Source organism: Sarcophilus harrisii, chromosome 1 (genome assembly GCF_902635505.1).
Source record: "Sarcophilus harrisii chromosome 1, mSarHar1.11, whole genome shotgun sequence".
Classification (NCBI taxonomy): Eukaryota; Metazoa; Chordata; class Mammalia; order Dasyuromorphia; family Dasyuridae; genus Sarcophilus; species Sarcophilus harrisii.
Window position 1 is genome coordinate 4,044,083 of NC_045426.1, and position 24,679 is coordinate 4,068,761.

The 24,679-nt window shown below is 57.7% G+C and overlaps 1 protein-coding gene across 1 annotated transcript in view; it reads right to left on the reverse strand.

The window, feature by feature from the left end:
* Positions 1 to 293: 293 nt before the first annotated feature.
* Positions 294 to 24,679, reverse strand: part of ELMO1 (engulfment and cell motility 1) — a gene marked incomplete in the record, with an annotated part of 179,157 nt that continues 154,771 nt past the window's right edge. Inside the window, 6 exon segments of the mRNA XM_031951720.1 lie at positions 294 to 597; positions 2,809 to 2,886; positions 10,385 to 10,467; positions 14,955 to 15,062; positions 21,019 to 21,131; positions 22,935 to 23,098. Coding sequence (XP_031807580.1) covers positions 397 to 597; positions 2,809 to 2,886; positions 10,385 to 10,467; positions 14,955 to 15,062; positions 21,019 to 21,131; positions 22,935 to 23,098 — 747 coding nt within the window.

Here is a 24,679-nt window from a genome sequence, read left to right on the forward strand (position 1 = left end):
CGGGCGGAAGCCGGGGGGCGAGTCCAGCGCTTCATCCTCTGGGATCGAACTCTGGGGCGGAGCCGGAGGAGGGAGGGCGGGAGGCCGGGGGGGGAGGGCCACGACGGTCCCGCTCCCCCCCTCTGCCTCCGGGCGCTCCGGCCGCCGGGCGGGGGCGGGCCGGGCCCTCGGCGTCCCTCGGCGGGGAGGGCCCGTCCGTCCTGGGCCAGCAGTGAGAAGGTGGGCGGAGCCCAAGTCCTGAGGGCGACGGCCGCTGATTGGCACGGGGGCGGGCAGGGAGGGAGTGCGGGGAGGGCAGGGAGGGCCCCGCCGCGTTCTCACGCGCGCTCCCGGCGGTCCAGGCCGTCTTTGAGTCCAGCGGGGCCCCGGGGCGGGGCGGCCCGGCAGGGGGCGCCCTCAGTTACAGTCGTACACGAAGTCGTAGTTGCTGGGCTCCTTGGGGATGGGGGGCGGCGCGTCCGGGATCTGGATGTTCTCCAGGTCCAGCAGCCGGAGCTTGATCTCCATGCTGAGCAGCGTGTCCAGGTCGTTGCGGGTGAGGTCGCTCAGCATGTCCTTGCCCAGCAGCGCGTTGAGGCCGTCCGTCCAGATGCAGTACTGGGGCCGGGAGAGAGAGAGAGCGGCTCGGTCAGCGCCCCCTGCCGGCGGGCTGACCCGGCCGCAGGAGGGGCTCCCGGGGATGAGCCCAGCGTCCCCTCCCCCCCCCGCTTAGCGCCTCAGGGAGCTTAAGGGGCGGGAGGAAGGGCCGCCAGCGGGGGTCCCGCTGGGCGACACAGAGCCGGCTTATGTGGAGATGGCGCGGGCGCTGGAGCAGGACGACGGGCGCTACGGTTGGGCAGACAGAGACATTCAGTGCATGCATGTGTGCACAGCTGCGTGTATGTGCGATGCACTCACACACGCATGCACAGAGCGGTACATGTGTATGTGGGCGCTCGGCGCCTACGGACCTGATATGTTTACGGAAGACGGGCAGAGCGCTTCACACGTGTGCGGGTGCTGGCAGGCAGCCGGACACACACCAATGCCCACACAATACGTACGTCTCCAGACGCTGGCGTAGGACGCACTCACACGCGCACAGAGCAACACGTGCACACAGACACCCAGCACACGTGCATCTAGAGGTGTCCATGCGCGCGCGCACACGGAATCAAAACCAGAACGACTCAGAAACGCGCACAGAGACACATGCGCGTCTGCACACAACACACACACGTGCAGACACACGCCTTTGCTCATGCATGTAACTGAGCCAGAAAGCAAGCCCGCAGACACATGCGCCCTATGATTACACCCAAACCCGAAGAGCGCTAGGGAGAGTGTGGCACTGGCTGGTGCGCAGCGTGCAATTAGACGAGACCGCACCCAGCACGCAGACACGCGGTTTATGCAGAACCCGCACAGCCAGACTGGGAAGGAGGCCTAGAAACGCCCGCGCAGAAGACACACCAGGCCCGCACAGACGGGCTGCCTTTTGTGTCAGGGGCATCGCTCCAGAAACCGAGGCGGGGGCCTGCTCGTGGTCCCCGCAAGGGGGCTCCTGAACGAATGCGCTTTCCCGCAGCCAGAGCCGCCCCCTGGGAGTCCCTTCCGGGCCCCCGGCTCTGGGGCAGGTACCGGACACAGATAACGCTGCGCTGGGCCTCCGCGGGAGGGCACTGAGGGCCGGGGGGGCTGCTGGTCCAGGGCCGGGGTCCGCCTGGCCCTCCCCGGAGCGCCGGAAGGCCCGTCCTCGTCCTCCAGGGGCCAGCACAGAGCAGGCTGCGGAGGCCGGGAATGGGCCCTTCTTGGCGGAGCTGCCAGGCCTCGGGGCGCGCGCAGCCCCCGCTTGCCGGGACCGGCGGGAGAGAGTCCCGGGCGCTGAGGGTTCCCACCCCGGCGGCCCGCGCCTCCTCCTCGGCACGGGCCAAAATAGCTCCCGCTGTTTAGCGGGAGAAAAAGCAACGGGCGGCAAATGTCAGCAGGAGGAATAAAGGAAACGAGTACGAAGTTCTGACAGCACAGACAGTCCCGAGCTTTTTTAAAAGCCTGTTTTTTCTTTTGGCAAAATTCGTGGCTCTAAATGGTTTGTAAGGGAGAAAACCGAAGGCAGGAGAACAGTGTAATTTTGGAAATCCTGGAATAAGTTCCGAGGGCTGGCTGAGGCCCCAAGCGGGGGAGGGGAGGGGGGGGGGGGTGCGCCGAGCCGGGGGGCCGAGGGAGCGGAGGCGGGCCCGCGGGGCCTCCGGACTCTGGCGGGGCGGGAAGCCTGGGCCTCGGGGAAAGGTCCCCCGCCCCGGGGCCTCAGAGGGGCCGCGACTAGCAGCGCAGGAGGCGGACGCTCCCTGCGGCCTCTGCTCGGAACCAGCCAATCAGCAGTTACTAAGCACGTGGCAGGCTTCCTGCCAACCCCGGCGTCCAACGAGGCAAAACTCCCGGAACCACCCGGGCCAGCCAGGCCCCGCCCTAGGCCCCGCCCCCAAGGAGCCTGCGCTCTAGAGGCTCCGCTCCCGGGTACAGCGCTGGCTGAACCAGCAAGTCCGGAAGGCGCGCCCAGCCCCCATGGGCGAGCCCCGGAACCTGCCTGCCTCAGTTTCCCCATCTGTAAAACGGTCACGGGCGATCGGCGAGGCCCCATGTGTGAGGGCCCGGGGGCAGCGGTTCTGTTATCGGGGCTGACCACAAACCGCTGCCCCCTCACCGGGTCTGAGGCTGAAAGCCCCGGCTTGGCTTGCTGAGGACACTGGTTCTTGCCCCTGCATCGGACCCCTCGCCTTCCCACCCCCCTCCCCCTCCTTTCCCTGGGAGGTGCTCCCAGCGCCTTACCTCGTGCTTGTCGGGGGCGATGAAATTCAGCTGGCAGTTTGAGTCGTAGAGGATAGAGAAGGCGAGCTCCAGGACCTCCTAGAATGACACAGGGGGAGGGGTCAGCAGCCTTGTCACTGCTCGGCAGGGGGGCAGGGCAGGGGGTCACCAGCAGGGGAGGGGCCACCAGCCTTGTCACTGCTCGGCGGGGAGCCACCAGCAGGGGGCAGGGTCACCAGCTCGGCGGGGGGGCAGGGCAGGGGAGGGCCACCAGCCTTGTCACTGCTTGCAGGGGGCAGAGCAGGGGTCACCAGCAGGGGCAGGGCAGGGGAGGGGCCACCAGCCTTGTCACTGCTCGACGGGGGGGCCACCAGCAGGGGGCAGGGCAGGGGAGGGGTCACCACAGGGGGGAAGGGGATCATCATCCTTCTCAGTGCTCAGCAGGAGAGCAGGGGAGGGGATCATCAGCAGGGGGCAGGGCAGGCAGGGGATCATCAGCTTTGTCACTGCTCGGCAGGGGGGCCACCAGCAGGGGGCAGGGCAGGGGGAGGGGTCACCAGCGGGGGGAAGGGGATCATCATCCTCAGTGCTCAGCAGGAGAGCAGGGGAGGGGGATCATCAGCTTTGTCACTGCTCAGGAGGGGAGGGGAAGGGAATCATCAGTCAATCTGCTCCGCAGGGGGCAGGGCAGGGGGAGGAGGATAATCCGCTTTGTCTCCGCACCGCAGGGGGGGAGGGGGAAGGGAGGGATGCTCCAGGGGGAATTTGGGGGGGACGATGAAGGCGCCCCTGAGGTCTCGGACCGCCCCCCATTCCCTCTCCTCTGGGAAGGTCGAGAACTAAGGTGGCAGGAACAGGGGATCCCAAGCACCAGAGTGGAAAGCCCTGGGTTCAGATCCTGCCCTGCTACATAACTGCTGCTAGCCACGGACAAGCCAGGCTGGGAAGGGCCCCGGGAGCCGCCTGGCAGTTATACTCAGAGGGAATCCCTGCCCTAAGGGACCGGGCGAGGGCCCCGGCAGCCCCGGCCACTAGAAGACAGTGTTTCCTGGGCCTCAGGGGCCTCTTCACCCCTCCCACCGCTGATTCCATGTTTCCTCCTCCGGCCAAGTGCATCGGCCGCCTCCAGGCGCAGCCTCCGGGTACTGAAGACAGGGCCTCTCCTGCTCAGGGCTTCTCTTGTGCAGGCTGACCCTCCCCAGCTCCTTCGGACAATAACCTCAGGGCACAGTTCTGAGCCCTTCACTCTCCCGCTTCCAATTCTCCAACCACCCTCGTTCTTAAGAGAAGTGCCCCGAGGGGGATGGAAAGGGCAGAGATGGGGGGGTGTCACTTTCCTGCTCCTGGAGCCTGTATCTTCCTCGCTGGAGTCCTAAGTTTCATTGGCACTACACCATTGACTCACACTGAGCCTGTGGCCCAGCTCTCATAGCGTCACCCTTTCTGCCCAGAAACTGGAATTTGGGAGTTTATCAAACATTAGATTACTAGTCATTGATGATTGTGTCCTGTGAACCTCGGCTATTCCACTGATCCAGCGCTCTGTTTCTGAGCCAGTCCCAAACGGTTTTGATGGCCACTGCTTTATAATAGAGTTTTGGGTCTGGTACTGCGAGGCCACCGTCCTTCCTTGATATTCTTGCCCTTTTGTTCTTCCAGATGAATTCTGCTATTATTTTTCTAATTCTATAAGATAATTTTTTGGCAGTTTGGTTGGTACAGCACTGCACAAGTAGACTAATTTAAGTAGAATTGTCATTTTTATTGTATTAGCTCAGCTTACCCATGAATGATTTTTCCAATCGTTTAGATCTGACTTTATTTGTGTGAAAAATGTTTTGTAATTATGTTCATATAGCTCCTGGGTTTGTTGTGGGCTGGTAGACACCAAATATCTTATTTTGCCTACATTTAAAAATTTCGAATGGAATTTATCTATCTTTTGCTATTGGGGTTTGTTAGTAATATATAGAAATGCTGCTGATTTATGTGCATTTATTTTGTATCCTGAAACTTTGTTAAAGCTGTTATTTCAAATAAGCTTTTAGTTGATTCTCCAGGGTTTTCTAAGTATACCATCATATCATCTGCAAAAAGTGATAGTTTTATCTCTTCTTTGCCTGTTCTAATTGCTTTGATTTCTTTTTCTTTTCTAATTGTTAAAGTTAACATTTCTAATACAATATTCAATAATAGTGTGATAATGGACATCCTGGTTTCACCCCTGCTCTCATTGGGAATGCATCTAGCTTCTCTCCATTACAAATAATGCTTGATGATGGTTTTAGATAGATGCTGTTTATCTTTCCAAAAGAAAACTCCATTTATTACTGTGTTCTCTAGTATTTTTAATAGGAATGGTGCTATATTTTGTCAAAAGCTTTTTTTGCATCTGTCGAGATAATCATATGATTTCTTTTAGTTTCATTATTGATATGGTCAATTATGCCAATAGATTTCTTTGTATTGAACCAGCCCTCCATTCCTAGTAGAAATTCCAGTTGGTCATAGTGTATTATTCTGCTGAGAAGTAGTAATCTCTTTGTTGATATTTAAAAATTTTTGCATCAATATTCATTAAGGAGATTGGGCTGTACTTTTCTTTCGGTTTTGGCTCTTCCTGGTTTAGGTATCAGTATCATATTTGTGTCACAGCAAGGAATTTGGCAGAACTCCTCTACCTGTTTTTTGAAATAGTTTACATAGTACTGAAATTAATTGTTCTTTAAATGTTTGATAGAATTCACTTATAATAAATCCCTATGGCTCTGGAGATTTTTTCTTAGGGAGTTCATTGATGGTTTATTCAATTTCTTTTTCTAAAATGGGACTAGTTAAGTAATTTATTTCTTCTGTTATTCTGGGCAATTTATATTTTTGTAAATATTCAACCATTTCAATTAGATTGTCAGATTTACTGGCATACAATTGGGCAAAATAGCTCCTAGTTATTGCTTTAATTTCTTTTTCATTGGTAGTAAGTTCACCCTTTTCATTTTTTGATGCTGGTAATTTGTTTTTTTTTTCTTTTCTTTTTCTAATTAAATTCATCAATAGTTCATCTATTTTGTTGGTTTTCATAAAACTAACTCTTAGTTTTATTAATTAATTCAATAATTTTCTTAGTATTAATTTTGTTAATCTCTCCTTTGATTTTCAGAATTTGTAATGAAGTCCCAAATCTCATTGCCTATGACATTACATTGTTGACTCATATTAAAACCTCCAGATCTTTTTCAAAATAACTGTTATTAGACCATGCCTCCTCTAATACATGAAAAGTATTTAATTTTTTTTTAATTCAACAAGACTTTTCTTTATAGGACAAGCGTTTTTTTTTTTTTTAATATTTTCCCATTAATTTCATCTTAAAAGTTTTAGACTAATGCTTTTCTGTCAAGATTCTTTTGGATTCTGAATTGGTCATACACTTTGTTTCATCTACCACTCTTATAAGCCATATATCATCAATGCCTTTATGCAAGTCATTGATAAAGGTGTTAAAAAGCCCAAGTTCTGGGGATTCACCCCTGGGGTTGTCCTCTATCACAAGCTCTAAAACAGAGTAGTCACTATCCCTTTAGAATCCCAACTTTTCCATCCCAGAAATCAGTTCCTGTTAGTGAGAATCAAATCCAGGATAGATTTCCCCCTTTTAAAGGATGAAATTATTCCTGAGGTGGTTGGAGGGGAAGAGGAAAAAAGAAGAAGGAGAGAGACAGAGGCAGAAAGGAAAAGAGAGAAACAGAGACAGAGAGGGGACAAAGACAGTGAGACACAGAAACAGAGACACAGAGAAAGAGACAGAAAGAGACACAAAGACAGAAGAGACACAGACCCAGAGAGACCCAGAGACAGAAAGAAGAGATCCAGGGGAAGTCTGGAGCCTCAAACCCTCTATCAGCCATCTCTGCCAGGCTTTTCATTTACTTCCTTCTCCTTATCTACTTCCTGAGCAGGTGGTTTATATTATGCTCCAAAGTAAGAGCCTCCCCCTTTTAGGTGGGAGCAGGTCACTCTCTAGGACTAAGTGACAGGTAAGTTAACAATTGCTAATAGAGGAGGGGCTTCCCAGGCTCAGTCCAGATGGAGAAGCTGCAGATCTCGCTGGGAGGCCTCTCGGAGGAAGAAGTCAGGAGCCACAATACTCCCTTGTGAAGGGGGCTGCCCCTTGCTCCTGGGGCACGCTTGTCTCCTCCCCACAAATGTAGCCTCTGGGGGCCAGCCTCGGGCCAGTGCCCATCACATTGCTCCCTGGTGCTGGGCTCCTTCATTCAGGTGGTGCCTGGTTATTGGCTGAGGTGAGGAGCTGGGGCAGCCAGCTTGGGGGGCGTTGCCTCAGCAGCCGTTTTTTAGGCTCTTTGATTTCTCACTGGAGTGTTTTGTCCCAAGTTGCCTGTGCCTATTTTCCTCCAGGAATGACCTTGTCCTTGCACCCATCTCATCTCGGGTTGGAGGGGCTTCCAGGCTCAGGAGGACACGGCTAAGGGGGCTTTGTGGGTATGGCCCAGGCTTGACTAATAGAGCTCAGTCTGGGTCAGCTGGAGGAGGATGAGCTTTTGGTCATGACTTTTTGGTCTCTCTCTCCCACCATTCCCCCCTCTCCGTTTCTGTCTCTCTGTCTCTGTTGGTTCAGACAAACGATCTCATGGATACTTGTGTTACTGGATGGATTCATGGTGTCCCTGGGTGGGGGGCTCATTCCTCAGAGTAGCACATGGCCCCCTTCTCCGTGATTCCCCTTGGGGTCTGGTTCCTGCCTTTCCATGAGCCCACCCAGAGGAACTTCTTACTGCCTGGAGGCCTCCCCCCAGAGGGGCTGCCACCTCCCTTGGTGGATGGGTCGGTCCCACACTGACAGGGAGATGGCCAGTGATGCTCAAGAGTGAACTGGCCTTTATGAAGTACCTACGGTACACCTGGCCCTGTTTTAGCCTCAGGAATTGAAAGACAAAACCAGCTTCTCTGTCCTCAAGGAGTTTCCATCCTACTGAGGACAGAACAAGCCCCTGGGTAGATACCTATAGAATTAACATAAACATAAGGTACTTTAGGGAAGGGGAGGGTGCAGGGGGCACCCAGTCAAGAAGGGCTGGGAGTAGATGGCGAGTTGGCATCCTTGCTTGTCTCCCTATGGGGATCCCTGGCAAAGCGGGCTACGTCCGAGGATCCCCCAGATGCTGTAACAAGAGCCCGTCTTGTGGATGATCTCGGTTCTGACTCGGGACCCACCATTTCCCAGGACTCCAAGCTGCGGTGGGCCCAGAGGGCGAGGGATGTGTGCTGGGCCTGTGCCCCGGCACCATGTTGTCAGAGAGACCTGGAACACGCACAGCGTCCTTGGGGGCACATCTGAGCAGAAGGCCAGTGGGGGGCCCAAGGAGAGAGACCACCAATGGCTATGATCTAAGGGTTGCCAGAGATTTGTGAAATATTGGCAGACTCTGAAGTGGCCTCGAGGCATTGGGAAGTTCTTCCGTGTAGGATTTGTGAAAAACACGGGCCAGAACTCGGGGTGACTCGTGGGGTCCATGGTCTGCATTTAGGGTTAGGGTTAGGAGCCCCTCCCCCCACCTTGTGCCCTCACGAACCCTTCAAATCACACAAGAATCCACAAGGCTGTTCATGGGAATAGGTGGCCTTGGGGAATGAGGGCGAGACCAGAGGAAGAGGAGGGCGAGCTTCCTTCCTCATGGGCCTTTCTATCCTCCCTCAGCAGGTCCCTCCTCAGGGCCCAAGAGGGAATTGCAGGGATTGGGACAGTAAGGGGTTAACTGCCAGATGAGTAAACCCCCCACTCTGTCTGGTGACTTAATTCTGGAGCTTGCTCAGTTCCCTTGTATTTAATTACGGGTCTACTCCAGCTCCATACTCAGACATAGGAATTAAGAGAAAACCTCACTGTATTGTTTGAACCCGGCCCAGTGGGGCTGGGAAGCGGGACTGTCTCTCCCTGCCGCTTTGAGACCCTTGCCTGGGGTGGGGGGGCTGCTGCCCAGAAACCCAGTCAGACCCAAAGCCGCGCCCAAGCTTTCTCACAATTATATGCCTTAAGCGACTCATGTCTTAGCTGAGAACTGGCCCCCTCCCGATCAATCAGCGCCTGCTCCCCTGTTCTTTGACTGTTGACAGACATTTGTGGGCAGGGGAAAGGGAAGGGGGATGGGGATGCCTCCTTTTCTGATTTCAGGTAATTTCATTCGTTCCCTTTCCCCCTCTAGATTTGGAAAGTCCCTAAGCTTTCATCCAATTAGAAGTGAGGTTACCCAATACTGTAGCTTCTTTTAATGAATTGCTCTTACTTCATTATTTGCCTTTGTCTTAAAACCGGCCTCCCCCTAGATCTGGGGTCCAGCCCTGCGCAGAAGAAGGGGCTGTCCCATGGTTAGGTAAGAGGAGCTTTCCCCCCTCGGTCTTTTCGGTCCCCTGACACGGAGGAGCTAGCCGGGATGCTGCTGCAGGGGACGGCCGCGGCTTTGCTTAGGGAACCCCTGGTCATTCCCTTCAACCAGGTGGTCGGTGTGGACACGGCAGGGCTGAGCCGGCCCCGGGATAGGGGCTGAAATCCCAGCAGGGCCAGAGATAATCTCACCGTTCCTCTGCCTGCCGATCACTAAGCGCTCCCCTGACCCAGATGCCGGATAAATCTTGGCTAGAAACGAGGGTTTAGCCATAATCCTCCAAGTGGGCTCCGAGGGTCCTGGCAGCCAAGCCAGGACCCCCTCTGGGCTCCGCCCCTCGGGAGGCCGGCCTCTCACCTCCAGAGGCTCTTCCGAGGCTCAGGGTCGCCCCGGAGGCCTGCACCGCTCTCACGTGGCTAAAAGCGAGGCCAGACCGAGGGAGCGGCGATCCTGCCAGGGTGAGGGTGATGGGATGTGTGAGGGCAGGATTTGGATCCCTCCTGCAGCCCCCCTCCCCCTGGCCTGGGCCCCTGGGCCAATCCCTCCCCTGGGAGGGCCCTTCCCTGTCCCCGTCCCACAAGCAGCCCGAGAGCCCGCCCGGGGTGGACGCCCAAGGACTCGGTGCTCAGGACCGGGCCGGCGGAAGGCACCCGAGGAGCTGAGGCTCTATTTTGCTACCAGACAAGCCGCCTGTGCCCCAGCCTGGGGCGTTGAGGCCGGAGCCGGAGCTCACAGTTCCCTCTGCCCCGGGTTGTGGGAGGGGACGCCAGGGGCCTCCCACCAGGCCCCGTCCCCCCGTCAGCCCCGGGGAGGGGGCACAGCCACGAGCGCCCGCAGAGGCCCCAGGAGGGCTGGCCTGGGCTTTTCTGGCTGAGTCTAACCCGCACACAACGTTAGAGCCCGGCTGACTGCGCTGCCCCGGGCCTGCCTGTCTCCGGGGATCGGGCTGGTCCCCTGGGGAGGTTGGGGAAGCCGGCTCGTTGGCTTTCTGGAGCCAAGGGCCTCCCTGGCGAGGCTGCCTGGAATGCGGGCGCCGGCCCAGGGCAAAGCCCCTTCCCAGGTAACCCCCCCCATGCGGCCCAGGACCCTGTGGGGAGGCCGGGGAGGGGCCGGCGGGCCCCGTGACCACCCTGGGTGCTGCCAGCAGGGGCCTCCCACCCGGCTGGCCTGGCTCAGGGAGCGGCCGAGCCGCCTACCTTGTTCTGCTTCAGGGCGCCTTTCTCCTTCATGTGTGGGCAGTCCTTCCCCGTCACCACAGCTTTGATGTCGGCCACGGGCACTGTGAAGCACAAAGAACAGTGTGGGCTCCGTGCCCGAGCCGCCAGGGAGGGGCGGGAGCCCACGGGTGCCCAGCCCGCCTGCGCCCCCTCCCCCACTTCCAGGGCTCCTTTAATAGAGCCTCGAGCCTCCGCACACTCACGGGCACACGCGCACTGACACACGTGCACCCACACTCACCCACATGCATGCACACACGTGCACCCAATGCACTCCCACATGCACACACAGCCACGCACGTGGTACACACTCAGGCAAGCGCACTCACCCCCACATGCGGGCACTCCCATGCAGCTGCATTCATGCACAGTCACCCCCACACAGTGCACACTGATGCACTCACGCACACACATGTACTTGCATGTTCACATACGCTCACTCACACACTCACACCCATGTACCTGCATGCACACTTGTGCACTCACATGCGCACACAAGCTCATATACACTCACACTCATCCACACGTGCACACGCACACCCAGTGTCAGCTTCTGTTTGCCCCTCACTTCCCTCAGACTCATCCTGGACTTTTTCTCTCCGACCCGCCCCTTCCGGCAGGTGCGCGCTGGGTGTGGGGCCTGTGGTTTCGCTCCCACCCACCAGAGCCCCTCCCCCAGCAGGGGAGACCCCCGGGGCCGGCCCAGGGTTCATGCTCCACAGTTCCTCAGGAGGTGACCTCTGACGGTGGTTTGACTGACCCCCCTCCCACCTCCCATTGCTTTTAGGAGAACCCAAGCGGCCCCAGGGCTTGTGCTCCTTGGGGTGGGGAGTGCCTCCCGACCCCACCCCTGGTCACCCCCCCTTTAAAATCCCAAACCCCTGCCCGCAGGCGGGTGCGTGTGGAGGCCCTGCCGGGAAGCAGCTTCAGGAAGCAAGGGCCTTTCGGGAGGCAGGGCCGGCTCAAGTCATGGAGCCCCTGCGGGCTTCTGGATCCCAACAGCGGCCGACAAGTGACAGTGGCCCACCCGGAACACAGGCCCACACGTGACACAGGCCCACACGGGACAGCGGCCGACACGGGACATGGGCCCACATGGGACATGGGACCACACGGGACACTGGCACGGTTGTCTGAGCCCACTCCTTGCCCAGTCAGACTGTGGAAACTGGGGGGGGGGAGGGGGCCGGTGGGGCTCCCCCCACATCTGAAACGGGCTCTCCAAGGACCCAGAGTCCCCACCTCCCAAATCCCCCTCCCAAGGAGGCTCCGAACCAGCCGGGGCAGCAGCCTGAGCCTCCTTGTCCTGGCGTGCTCTGGGCCGCTTCAGGGCAGGCTTTTACATCCTCGAGGGGGGGACATAAGGAGGGGCTCTGCTCTGCACATGGAGCAGCCCCCTCCTCCAGTGGGAAGGAGGGGTGTCCTGCAGGCTTGGGGATGTGAGAATGGGGGGATACAGATGTGAGGAACAGATTGAAAGGGAGGGATGCAGGTGAGGGGGGAGGGATACAGATTGGAGGGAGGGATGCAGGTGAGGGGGATGCAGATGGGAGGAGGGGGAAATGATCACTTATACTCTGAGAGCTTTTTCATTCTGGAACATGCCTTTCTGACCCTGGATCTTATGAGCAAGAATCGAGCTTCAGAGAAAGATGCACTTACTCTGGCCCTCGTGGGCTGGGCCCGGCCTGACCAAGGAGTTATTCCGGGGATAAAGTGCAAAGACTGAGTTTGTAGGAGCAGATGGGAGGGGAGTCAGTCCTTGGGCCATGTGGTCTTTTTACAGAGGGGGAAACTGAGGCAGCTTCAGGCAAGGATGGAGTCACTGGCCTAAGGTCACAGGATCCGAGATGACCTGGTTTTCCGAGGAATGGCAGTCGGGGGGAGTGAGTTACGGGTGTTTGCCAGGGCCGACGGATGGTGGTTGGGCCGTGACTTCGCCATTAGGTGCCCGGCATTGGGCCGAGGGCTGGAGACACTAAGGCAGAGGAAGCGTCCCTTGGGGAGCGTCCGTTCTCCTGCACTGGGCGAGACCCACGTCATGTACATGGAGAAGAGGGGCCCGGTACTCAAACCTTGGGGGATCTGGACAGGCCCCCTGCATGGGGGAGACCGGGGCTGGGGCAGGGGATGGGATGCCCCATTGTACGCTGGGAAGGGTGGCAGGCTCGTCAGCCTGAGTGAGGGGACTGGTCGCAGCTGGGGAGGGGCTACACATCCTGACCTCCAGGATCCTATTTATGAGGGTGCCAGTGGGAGGCACTGGGGATTTCTGAGCGGGCAGTGACACGGTCAGAGCCCCCTGAGCTTTTGCCATCTCCCATTGGCAGCATATGAAGGGCAGACAGAGAGAGGGGAGCCTCCGGGAGACCAAGGTGGCCGAGGCCCAGGAGGAGGCTGTGCCCAAGCAGAGAAGGGGAGAGATGGCCACGACCCAGGAGGCTCCTGTGGGGCACTTCCCTTTCCCCTGAAATTACTTTTTTTTTTTTTTTTTTTTTTTTTTTTTTAACAGGCTCTGGGAGAGCCGGGAAGAACAGCTTTTGCCTCCCTCTCAGCCTGCTGTTGCTGGGAGAACTTGCCCCAGATTCTGAGGAAGGGAGGCAGTGAGGCCCCGGGGCCCTAATGGCGAGCTGGACCGGGGCTGGCGAGCTGGCTGATGCTGCTGCAAGGCTGAGGAGCTCAAGGTCACTGACGCCCCCCAAACCCACAGTGAGAGACAGAGGGAAAGGGAAAGGGGTGCAGGGAAGAGCCGACCGACCACACGCCGGCGTGACCAGTTCCCAAGGTCACGGGAGGAGAGAGCTCCCCGTCCTCTGGGAGGGGACTGGGCCCTTCTGGAGCTGGCACACACACACACACACCTCTCTCACACACACACACACACTCCACACTCACACACTCATACACACACACACTCACACTCACACACACACTCTCACACTCACACACACACTCTCACACTACATACACACACACTCACACTCACACACACACACACACACACCTCTCACACACACTCACACACACACACTCTCCACATACACACACTCTCTACACATACACTCACACACACTCACACTCATCACACACTCACCTCCACACACACACACCTCTCTCACACACACACACACACACCTCTCTCACACACACACACTCACACACACCTCTCACACATACACACACACTCTCACACATACACACACTCACACTCACACACACACACACACACACACACACACACACACACACACCCAATCTCACTGGGTTGGAGAAAATCTGATGGAAAGGAGAAGCCCCCAGACCTTGGGGGAGGGATGAGTCTGTCAGAGACTAGGAGCTCCCACCCTTAAGTCCCACCTGTGACATATCCTGGCTGTAGAGTCTTGGCCAAGCCCTCAGGCCTCTAAGTAAGTGTCCCCAGGAGCTGTCCCGGGTGCTGACAGCCCGATACAGCTTTTGTCAGAAACCATGCAGTCAGAGGACACGTTCCCTACCCCGAGATCCCCAGGCTGGTCTCATTCCAAACTCTGGGGTTAGCGGCCCGGGGGCCACGACTCGGGGTCCCGTTTCTTCACAGAGAGCCTTCCCACTGGGGCAGGAGCTTCCTCTGCTCATGAGGGAGGAGCCGGTCAGGAGGGTCAGCTAGGGCCCAGTTGACCATAAAAGGGAGCAGGAGCCCTTTGGTGGGCGCTGACCTCCCTTGGAGGAGCCTTCGGGGAACACCCTGAGTGCCCTCCCAGCCGCTGCCTGTTTCAGACCCTCACGGCTTCACCCTGGCCTGGAACCCGCTACCCTCCGGGGCATGACTGGCACCCGTGGGCCGGCTTAGCCGTCCCCCACCCCACCCCCACCGGGCAGAGGGTTAAGGATGGCACTGTAGGGCGTTCAAATGAACTCAGCCCAAGCAGGAGCTGGAGGGTGACAGGGGCAAAGTTTGTCACAATCCTGGGGAAGACGGACCACCCAGGCTCCAGGGAAGGAGATTTCTCTCCTGTGAGACTTTGGAAAACAAGGGGAACCAACGGGCCCCTGAATCTCGCCTTTTCCCTGCTGTCCCGTCAGATTCCAAGGACACCCACCATCGCCACTCCCTGCCACCAAGCCCTGCCTGGGTCGCCTCCCAGGGACCAGCCCCAGGCCTGGCGCTCACTATGGCCACACCCACGCAGGGGTCAGCCCCAGGGACGGTGCTGTGGGCTTCCCAGCCCCGGTCAAACGGCCTTCTTGCCGTTTCTCCCCCAGGATGTGTCGTCTCCCCTCTCTGGGCCTCTGCCCATTGGGCGTGCCGAGCCTGCGGCTCCCTCGTTCCCCGACCCTCAGAACCCCTCAATCCCTTCAACGTCAGCTCACGCGACGCCCCGACTCCTCTGGCTGTCAGCGCTGCGCCTGCTCCTCGGGGGCAGGTCCTGGGCCCTTTCATTTCTGAAAGGTCTGACTCACAGCAGGCCTTGACGATTGCTCGCCGGCTCAGGCTGGATGGAGCACCAGGGGTGGGAGTGCTCCCCACTGAGCGTCGCAAAAGGGGCTCCAGAGCCGAGGGGTGACTTACGTTTGTCCTGCAGGGAGTCGTGGGGCACCTCGCCCTGGGGGCTCTCCTCCAGGTCTCCGTAGTGCAGCACTTTGTGATTGGGCGACAGCCGACAATACCAAAATTTGTCTGTGGGAGAAAACACGGGTTCACAAGGTGAGCGATTCCTCCAACTCCTGACAGTCACAATGGTAGCCTGAGCAGCCGGGGTATATGTGGCGTTCAGTCCTGCGGGATGACCTGCGTCCGCCCTCGAGAACCCCGCCCTCCTGTTGGTCGGCAGCCCCCTCCCCTCTGCCGTCGTCTGGACGAGAATAAAGCATTGATTAGGCACTGACTCTCTCCGCCACTGGACTAAGTGCTGAGAAAGTGACAGAAATGGGGAAGTGACTCCAACTGCTGATCTCTGGGAGTCCGTCCTCCCGTGAGAAGGTGGAGGCAGAAAAATGGGAAAACTCCCAGGTAACCTTGTTTGGGGTGGGGGGCTGCAGCAAAATCTCCTTTAGCAACATGAAGCACAGAAGCAGGCCCACCATGAGCGTCCGCCCACCATTAATGTCTTCCCACCATTAGTGTCTGCCTACCATGAGTGTCTGCCCACCATGAGCATCCGCCCACCATTAGTGTCTGCCCACCATGAGCGTCCGCCCACCATGAGCATCCGCCCACCATTAGTGTCCGCCCACCATTCATGTCCATCCACTACGAGTGTCTGCCCACCATTAGTGTCTGCCCACCATTCATGTCTATCCACTACGAGTGTCTGCCCACCATTAATGTCTGCCCACCATTAGTGTCCGCCCACCATGAGTGTCCATCCACTACGAGTATCTGCCCACCATGAGTGTCCACCCAACATGAGCGTCCGCCCACTATTAGCGTCCGCCCAACACGGGCATCCAAGCAGGAAGTGGCCGAGCTAGAAATTTGGATCCAGGCTCTAGGACTCCAAATCTCACACCCTTGATCCTCTTTGTTCCTGTGGTTCACTCTCTTGCTTCTTCCCCTAGTTCTTTCCTTTCCTTCTCCCTCTCCCTTGCTGGTCCCCCATCTTCTCCAATGCCAGAGCTCCTCAAGGGCTGCTCCCCCTTCCCTCCCTCTATACTTGCCTCCTTGGCCACGGCCACGGCCCCTCCACCATGGCTGCTCATCTGGCTGGGCCCTGACCTCTCTCTGAGCTTCCTGCGCACTGTGCATGGTGAGGTCTTGCCACCCAGATGTCTCAACAACACTTTAAACTCCACACGCCCCAAACCCAGGCCGTCAGCCACAAGCACGTGCGGAGTGTCAGCCATGAGAAGGTTCTGTGCTGAATGCAGAGGGAGCTAAGAAAGGGGGAAAGGGGGGAAAAGGGGTCCCGGGCTTCAAGAAGCTCCAATGGGGAGAGAGCACCTAGAGAACCAGGATAGACCGGCCATAAGCAGTCTAAATGGGAGGTGATTTCAGAGAGAAGGCACCAATAGTGCGTGTGTGTGAGTGTGTGTGTGTTTAAGTGTGTGTGTGAGTATGTGTGTACGTGTGTGTATGTGTGTGTGTGTGTGTGTGTGTATAAGTGTGTGTGAGTGTGTTTCTGGGGAGGAACAAAGAAGGGCTTTGTGCAGAGGTGGGCTTGAGCCGGCACTCCTGCCCCCTCATGACGCCCCCCGGGGGGCCCTTGTTTGGGCAGTTCCGGCCCCCGAGTGAGGCCGCAGGGATTCAGGCTGACACCCCCTTCCAGAAGCCTGGAATCAAAGCCTTCATTTGTGCAAAGCCGGGTTTGGGGGGAGCATTTTCCTCGCTCGCGTCTAATCTGATATTCCTTGAATGAGAAAGCTCGTGCGGAAGGGAAGGGAGATTTCCCAGTTAAAGCTTTCTTTTGGAAATGGACCAGACGTCATTTCAAACTGGAAAGCGTTTTTGAGAGAATTTTTTCAAAGCGCCTCTTGGAGGCCAGCGCAGACCCGAGCGGTGGGTTTAGCACCTTGGACAGCTGCAGGGGAGCTCACTGCCTCATGGCCCCAATGCAGGGGCTGGGCCCTAAAAGAGAAAAGTGGAGGCCCAAAGCAGGAGTATGGGGGCCGGGGGGGGGGCAGAATGGCCCACATTGAGCTGATTGCGGCTCCTATTTCTGGAAGGACGTTTGCAAGAGGAAGACGTGATTATCCCCAGAGTTTACTATATGAGTTTCAATCAGGCAAATGTATCATTATCTATTTTCCATAAGGAGAAGATATGAGCTCGTTAATCAGACTGAGAACTCCGGAGGAAGGGGGACGGCTGGGGCCGCTAGCAGCGCTTTCTATGGGCTTCTCTCGATGAGAGAACACTTGAGCCGGGTTCAAGGGCCGAGGCCGGGATTCTAAGAGCCGAGTTGCCCGGCTCTTTCTGGCTCCACGTTTGGCGCTCGCCTCCTCCTGGACAACAGACTCTTGGAGGGGCGCCTCGGCCTGCCTGGGACCCGGGCCCTGACCCACAGCCCCCCGGGAGTCCCGAGGGCCCGCCAGGTGCTGCTGGGCACATGGGCCTGCTATTGGGATCTCATTTGCATGTCACAATTTGGGGACCAGCTGGTGGTGGGAACCAGAGAAAGGAAAAGCTCCTCAAGCCATTTTAAGGTGGTGGGTTCCATAAACATTTTGGAGAAGAGAGTTCTCCACGGCGCAGGGAAGACCGAGGGACAGATGGGGGGGGGGAACAGAGGGTGGGCCCGGGGATCATGGACTTGGGGTAGAGCCCTAGTTCAGATAAGTACTAGCCAGCTGACCCTGGGCAAATGACCAATTTCCCTAAGACTCCGTTTCTTTATCTGTACGGTGGGTATGGTAATAGTTGGTCTTGGGGAAAGGTCTGTGTGTCTTCCCACCAATGCTCTGGAAATGAGAAGGAGCACGATGACACAGCTGCAGGGGAAATGAGAAAAAGGAAAACTCGAGCTGTGATTCAGAATTTCCCCAGGAGGCTTCTCCCAACTCATTTAAGAATGGAACTTCCTAAAAAGTGTTTGATTCATGAGATGGAGCGAGAAGGCCTCTGAGCTGAATGGCTGCCCGTGCTGGCCAGGACACGGCGAGGTCCGCCGGCCAGTCTCCTCGAGGGCTGACGAGCCCGGGCTGGCCCTCCTCGGCTGGCCTGGCTTTCCTCCCGGCCCCAACGGCCTTAGGCCAGTAAGGGCTACAGACCCCTGGGACCAGGGGCCTCCCAAAGACTAACAGGCAGTGTCGTGGCTAACGGCAACAGGCACTCTGTGCCCATGGGTGCATGTGGGGGTAGTGGGAGGGGTATCTTTAAAAGACATAAATCCTTTAAACCAGGGGCACTTTCCCCTATTTCCCACAGACAGACAGTCCCTGGGGCCTCACAGCTCATAACAATGACCACGACAAAACTTAACTGGCGATTCTTAGAACTTTGGAATCAGTGTAACCGCAGGAGGGATAACATACACCACCCACCCATCACCCACCATCACCCATCCATCCATCCACTCGTCCCTCAATCCAGCATCCGTCTATCCACCTGCCCACTTCTCTAACCACCTTCCCATCCGTCTTCCTACCTCCCCATTTTCCTGCATTTATCTGCCCCACAAAAAGTGATTCACCAACCACTTCCCCAAACACATCCTCCCCGGACCCATTCACCCCCACCCAGCTCTCGACTCCCCAGACAACCCCTACCCAAGGCCCAGCATTCTCATAGCCCTTGCTATAGCAAGGGCTCCAGGAACAGCTTGTCACACGCCTGACAAGGGTCACTGTGAAACGGTGACGCGGCTTCTAAAGAATCAGCCCTCTAGGGGCCCGAACTGCTGGCCCTCCAGGAGCTGGAACCGCTGGCCCTCTGGGGGCCCTGCTCTCTGCTTGGTACCTGGCCGGGTCCCACCCTCTCCTCCACACACCCAGAAAGGGCGTGACCTGCAGTGAGGGACGGATGCCCATTCTACCCTTTCTCACGGGATCAGAGAACCGGCCCCAGATCTGTCCCACTGTGTGTCCGTCTGCTGCCCTTCCAGCTCCATCTATGAAAGATCTTGGGACGATGGGACTGCTCATCTCGGTCTCTGCAGAATTATTTTTTCTCCAGCTACTTTTTCTGTTTAATGCCATCTGATCTTCGGCCGCCTTCCTGCTGAAATGCAGCCGGCTTGGTTCTCTGCGGGGCTTGCCCGGTGGCCGTGACCCAGGGCATCGCCCGCTCCCTCCCCGGGCGCCCCGGGTTCTGCCCTTTTGGATGCCGAGCCTTACTCCCAGCAGAGTTTCTGCCAGATCTCTGGGCACCGATGCTCCATCTGACTGAATGGGGGCAGGCGGTCAGGAGCATTTCGCCAACTCGCCCCCCGCGTCTTCACCTTCTCCGTCCTCTGTGGCAGATGCTGCCCCGTGGCTCCAATTACTCCAGGGGTCCTTTGGCTTCTGCTCAGGGTTCCATGAAATCATGTTGCTCGTTGCTCCTCAGTCTGTCTGTTGGAGGGGTCTGGGGGGCCCTTCTGCTCCCCTGCCCCCCTGCGCCTCGGGTGTCATTTAGAGCAAGGACCCCGGGCGGCCGGAGCTTGGCTGCTCTAGGAGAGGATCAGCTTGGGCCGAAGATGCTCCCCGCAGACGACTAACGGGGGAGCTGGTGTTTACCAGTGGTCTGAGCATGTTCCCTTTCTGCACCTTTGGCCTCTTCCTCTCAGTGAGTCACAACCACCGTAGAGAGAACAGTTCTGAATGGCATCCGTCCCAGGGTCTCCCAAACTATTGCCTGGAGCTCGGAGGCAGGTACAAGAAACCTCCTGGGGATGAGTCACAGCCGGACCCCGGCCCGTGGGATCTGGATTCCACCTGCCATAGACACTCACTGGGCTGCTCTGTGCCTCAGTTTACTCCCCTGTCGAATGAGGGGAGCAGACACTCCTAAGAAGCGATGATGGTGTGGAAGGCAGAAAGGGTTTGGACTCCTCCAGAATCCTGGTCCCCCCCAGCGCCCACGGAACTCCAGTCACATTTGTCCAGGTTTTCTCTCACACTGAGGGGAACATGCCCAGCAGCCCTCACTTCTAGAGGGGCAGGCAGGACCCCGAGCCTCCTGGCCCCTGGGCTTTGGGGAGTGAGCCAGTGTGGCCCGGCGCCTAGGACCTGCCGAAGGCTGCATGCGACCCCAGGCCCCTCGCCTGCTGAGCTGGGGCTCTCTGCACGCTGTTTCCCCCCGGTTGGCCTTGGGAGGGCAGAGCCCCCGTCCATGCAGCTCCCCCATGACCCCAGCTCTAGGACCTACCCTCCAAGGCGGCTCCTTTCTAGGCTGATGGGCCCCATTCCCATGCCGGATCATCTCCCAGTCTGCCCTTGCCTCCCCTAGTCCCTCTGGTCCCCCTCACTGGGACCCAGGGCAGCTGGTCAGCGCCCTTCCTCAAGCAGGTCCTTAGGGTTGGCGACGTCGCGGGCTCCAGAGGGGACCTGAGCAGGGCGGAGGACAGCCGGGCCCCCACCTTCTCCCGCGCCTCCTCCACACTGATCGTCCTACTTTTCCAGCAGTAAAGTTTAAAGTTTCACACATTTTGATGTTTATCGTGCAACTGATAACTGAAATGTCCCGGTCTCCTGAGATCTTTTTCACATGAACTGTTTTCTGGCCAGGTCTTATCCATTTTGTAATTATCTGATTGATTTCTTGGGCCCGTATCCAAGGTTTTGCTAAATGCACTGATATCACCCTGATGTTTCACCCTATTAAGACCTGGCCTGAGGTTCTGCTCGCTGAGCCCGCAGGGGTCCCGGTTCTCCCTTCCAAGGCTCCTCCCCAGCCTCTGCCTTCTGTTAATTCCAGAGGCCTCAGTCTGTGCTTTCATCCTCTCCCACATTCAGCAGAAGCTGGCCCAGCTCCTCCGGTCCCTCCGCCAGGGACTGCCCTCCTCCTCCTCCCTCGCGTCCTTCCCTTAATCCTTAGGCTCAGCCCTCGGTCACACCGGATCTCCCTCTGGTGCCCCAGGCTGTGAGAGCTCTATCAGATGCTCGGGGAAGCCCAGACCCCCACTCACGGAGCATCCGCCCCCGTTCTGAATGGTCCGGCACAGGAGCCGCCCCCATTCCCTGCTGCGAGCGCGTCTCCCGGGGAGCCGGCCCCATACCTTGTCTCCTCCTGGAGTTGAGCTTCCTGAAGCAGGTGCCCTCGACAAGGCGATTCAGGCGCTGTTGTTTGATCAGCTCCAAGATCTCAGGCTGGATCTTCTCCTTCAGTTCCCTGTAAGAAGCCGACACAAAACGGATGTGGGGGGTGAGGGGCGCTAAGGTCAGCGCTTGTATCCTTCCCCCTCCCTCCACTGCCAGCGAACCCCCCGGGTGTGCAAGTGAGAGCCCTGGTCATTAGTAATGAGACTGTTCTATGCCCCGGTTTGCCCCCCTTTAAGATGGGAATCCCAGAACCTCCAGGGGCCCGGACTCTAGGAACTGAGGGAATGAAGAAGTGAAGTCAGGTCACTAATGCATCAATACGGTGTCCCGTCTTAGCACTTCAGTGATGGGGCGCTCGCCAGTGTGGGTCTCCCCTCCACCAGTGCAGATAGCAGCCCGTCTGTGTTCTCCTAAACCCGCTCGGCCCAGGCCTTTCGACAGCCCACGGCTCCCAGTCCCACGCTCAGGCTGTCCACTGCTGGCCCCTAACTCTGCTCAGGAAGGGCCTGTCTTATTTTATAAAAAACCCTAGAACGTCCAGGGCAACCCATTCCCCAACACAAAGCAATTTCGTTTTCCCACGTGACTGTGCCGCAGGCTGCTGCCAGGGACAGCAGCGCTTCTCAGCAGAGGCACCTGAATCAGCCCCTAGGAATACTCAGCAGCTCCTCCAAGGCCATTCGCCGAGGCTAAAATTGAGTGGAGGCAGCCTTTAGCCCCTGGGGAGTGGGAATTACTCCCGTCTTTGCCTGGCACATAGTAGGTGCTTAATGGATGCTTATCGATTGATTTAAATTCAGATTTGAGGCAAGTTTCTTTGAAAAATAAAAAAAATAGAAGCTCCTGTTCCCTCCTCAGATCAGTCGTTGTAGGACTCCCCGGGCAGGACTCATAGCAAAGGGACTCAGAAGGACTCTAGGAGCAGCCTGGCCCCAAAGGACACGGAGGAGAACGTCCTCTCCAAAATAAGAGGGACCAGCCTCGAGGGGCAGGACCAGGCCGGGCGCGCGCTTTGGGCCGGGCTGCACCTAGGGCTGTACGAAAGGGCGCGTTCCAAGACAAGCCCGAGGTCGCGGGTTTGGGACGGCCACATGGGTGACAGCGGGGCCGGCGGCTGCTGCGTGGAGGCCGGGGCCAGGGGGCTACAGGGAGAAAGGCCGGCCTCCCCTGCGGAGAGCGCAGCCTGGCGAGGTCTGCTCATCCCTGGGTACGGGGGACTCATCACCGGGCCTGGTGCTGCCCATCAGCAGCACCGCCCACTTGGCCGCTCCACCCGGCAGAACGACTTCCAAAAGCCCTGCTTCTCTGCCCATTAGCATCTCCAGGGCTGGATGCCCTTCCCTCACTCATTAAAGCTCCCAAAGTGGAGAGTAATTAATGGCGCTGTTCTCAGAAGAATAATCAAAGGTAGAGAAGTAGAGCCAAAAAACCTCCCCCTCCCCCCCGGACCTGGAAACTTCCTCCCAAGCAGTATCCGCTGACTTGTGGTGAGTCAGCCAGGAAGGTCATTCCCCCACCATGGACAGCTCCCTGGCACAGTGCCGAGCACACAGTAGGCGCTTGGGAATTTAGGGAGCGGCTGGTCAGAGGTTGAGGTTGTACAGGACGGGCCTGGGCAGCCCCAGGGTGGGCCTCGTCCCTCTGTTGACGAGGGAATTTCGTCCCCCGTGTTCTAAGACTCAGCCACATCTGCCCATGTTTTCATGTGTCACAGAGATAGCCTGGGCTCGAGGAGAGAGGGCTGGGCTTGCGGTCGGAGGGCCCTTCAGCCTCTAACACTCCCGGGCCCCCCCAGTGCCCACAGGACTAGAGCCCCCACGGGGGCGAGCGCGAGCTGTCCTGGCATCCAGCCCGCCCGAGGGGACCAACTTACAAGATGGGCCGAGACTGGAAATCCTCCTGGTTCATCCTCTCCGATTGGCGGATCTTCAGGATTTCCGCGTAGCTCAGGTTCTGCAGTTTGCTCTTGAACTGGTCCAGGGAGCTAGGCTTGGTGGTCAGCGCCCTCATGATCTGCTCCTTCACCACTTGCATTACCTGGGGGCCAGAGGAGAGCCATTACTGACGGGGGTGGGGGTGGGGGGGTCGGCAAGGGCCCGGCATCCTCCCCCCCCACGAGCTTCGGGCTGAGTCCATGGAGGGCCTCCCCCCCCACACACACACACACTCACACACATGCACACAGTGGCTCCTTTCACTTTGCCAGGCCTCAGTTTGCAAGCATGGGAATGGGGAGGGTTGGATTAGGTGATTTCCCCAAGGGAAGAAAGGGCTGCCGTTTCCTCCTTGAACAGTTGGAGAAGCTGCAGAATCGAGATTCGAACTCGGGTCTCCGCTCCCCAATCCAGCCCTTGCCTAACACATCCCGGAGAAGTTCTCATTCTAGTCCGGCTCGGAGGCCACGGCCAGGACGGGCCCTCAGACTGAGGACGGCCCCGCAGGCCCTTCACCTTCCACCTCTCGTGGCGCCCCCGAGCCTCGGGGCACATTCTGAGCTGGGGTTAAACTGGGGAAAGGGCAGAGACCGAACCCACTGCTGGGCCGCAGCCGTGGCGGTTAGGCCGGGGCTGCCTGGGAGAAAAGGGGCCGCCTTCACTTTCCAGTGACATAATTCCTCTGCAGCCCCATGGTGAGGGGCCCTCAGCATCGGCGCATTTACCGGCATTGCTGCTTGTCCCGGTGAAGGCTCAGAGCACCTTTGGAAAGAGGTCCAACCTTGAAGGCCATCACCCAATCAGAGAGCACTTATTAAGCACCTACTATGTGCCAGCACTGTGCTAAGAGTACCATGTACCTACTACGTGCCAGCACTGTGCTAAGAGTACCATGCACCTACTACGTGCCAGCACTGTGCTAAGAGTACCATGCACCTACTACGTGCCAGCACTGTGCTAAGAGTACCATGCACCTACTACCTGCCAGCACTGTGCTAAGAGTACCATGCACCTACTACGTGCCAGCACTGTGCTAAGAGTACCATGCACCTACTACGTGCCAGCACTGTGCTGAGTACCATGCACCTACTACGTGCCAGCACTGTGCTAAGAGTCCTATGCCCTGCTACGTACCAGGCATTGAGGCTGCAAAGAAGGAAACAATCCCTCCCCCAAGCGGCTCCCGCCCAGTCCAGACTCTTGGCCCTCAGTTTCCCCGCCTGTAGAACGCCCCCACTCTTCTCACTGACGTGCTCCACATGTGCCCCAAAGCCCCCTGGGACTTTGCTTTGATGATGAAGCTGCTTAATAAAGGGTCATGAGACGAAGTTCTGAGGCGAGGGAGACTGAGGTGGCCATGAAGGGCATTGCCCGGTGGAAGCAGCGCAGGAGGGAGCAGGGCTCTCCCTGGGCCCCCAACTCCACAGCCTGCACTTTCCCCAGGAAAGCCCCCGGGCCAACAGCCCCAGCTCAAGTGCACCGGCCGCACGGGCCGTGGCAAGGGTCGAGTAGGGTCCTGGTGCCCAACCCGGAGGCTGTGGCCGCTAGGATGAGGAGAAGCCACAGAGGAGGGGCTGGCCTGCAGTGGGAGAGAGGTTTCCCAAACCGGGAGTTCTCTGAACCAAGAAGTCAGAGATCCATCTCCTTTCCTCTTCCCACGTTAGCAAAGCAACAACGACCAAAA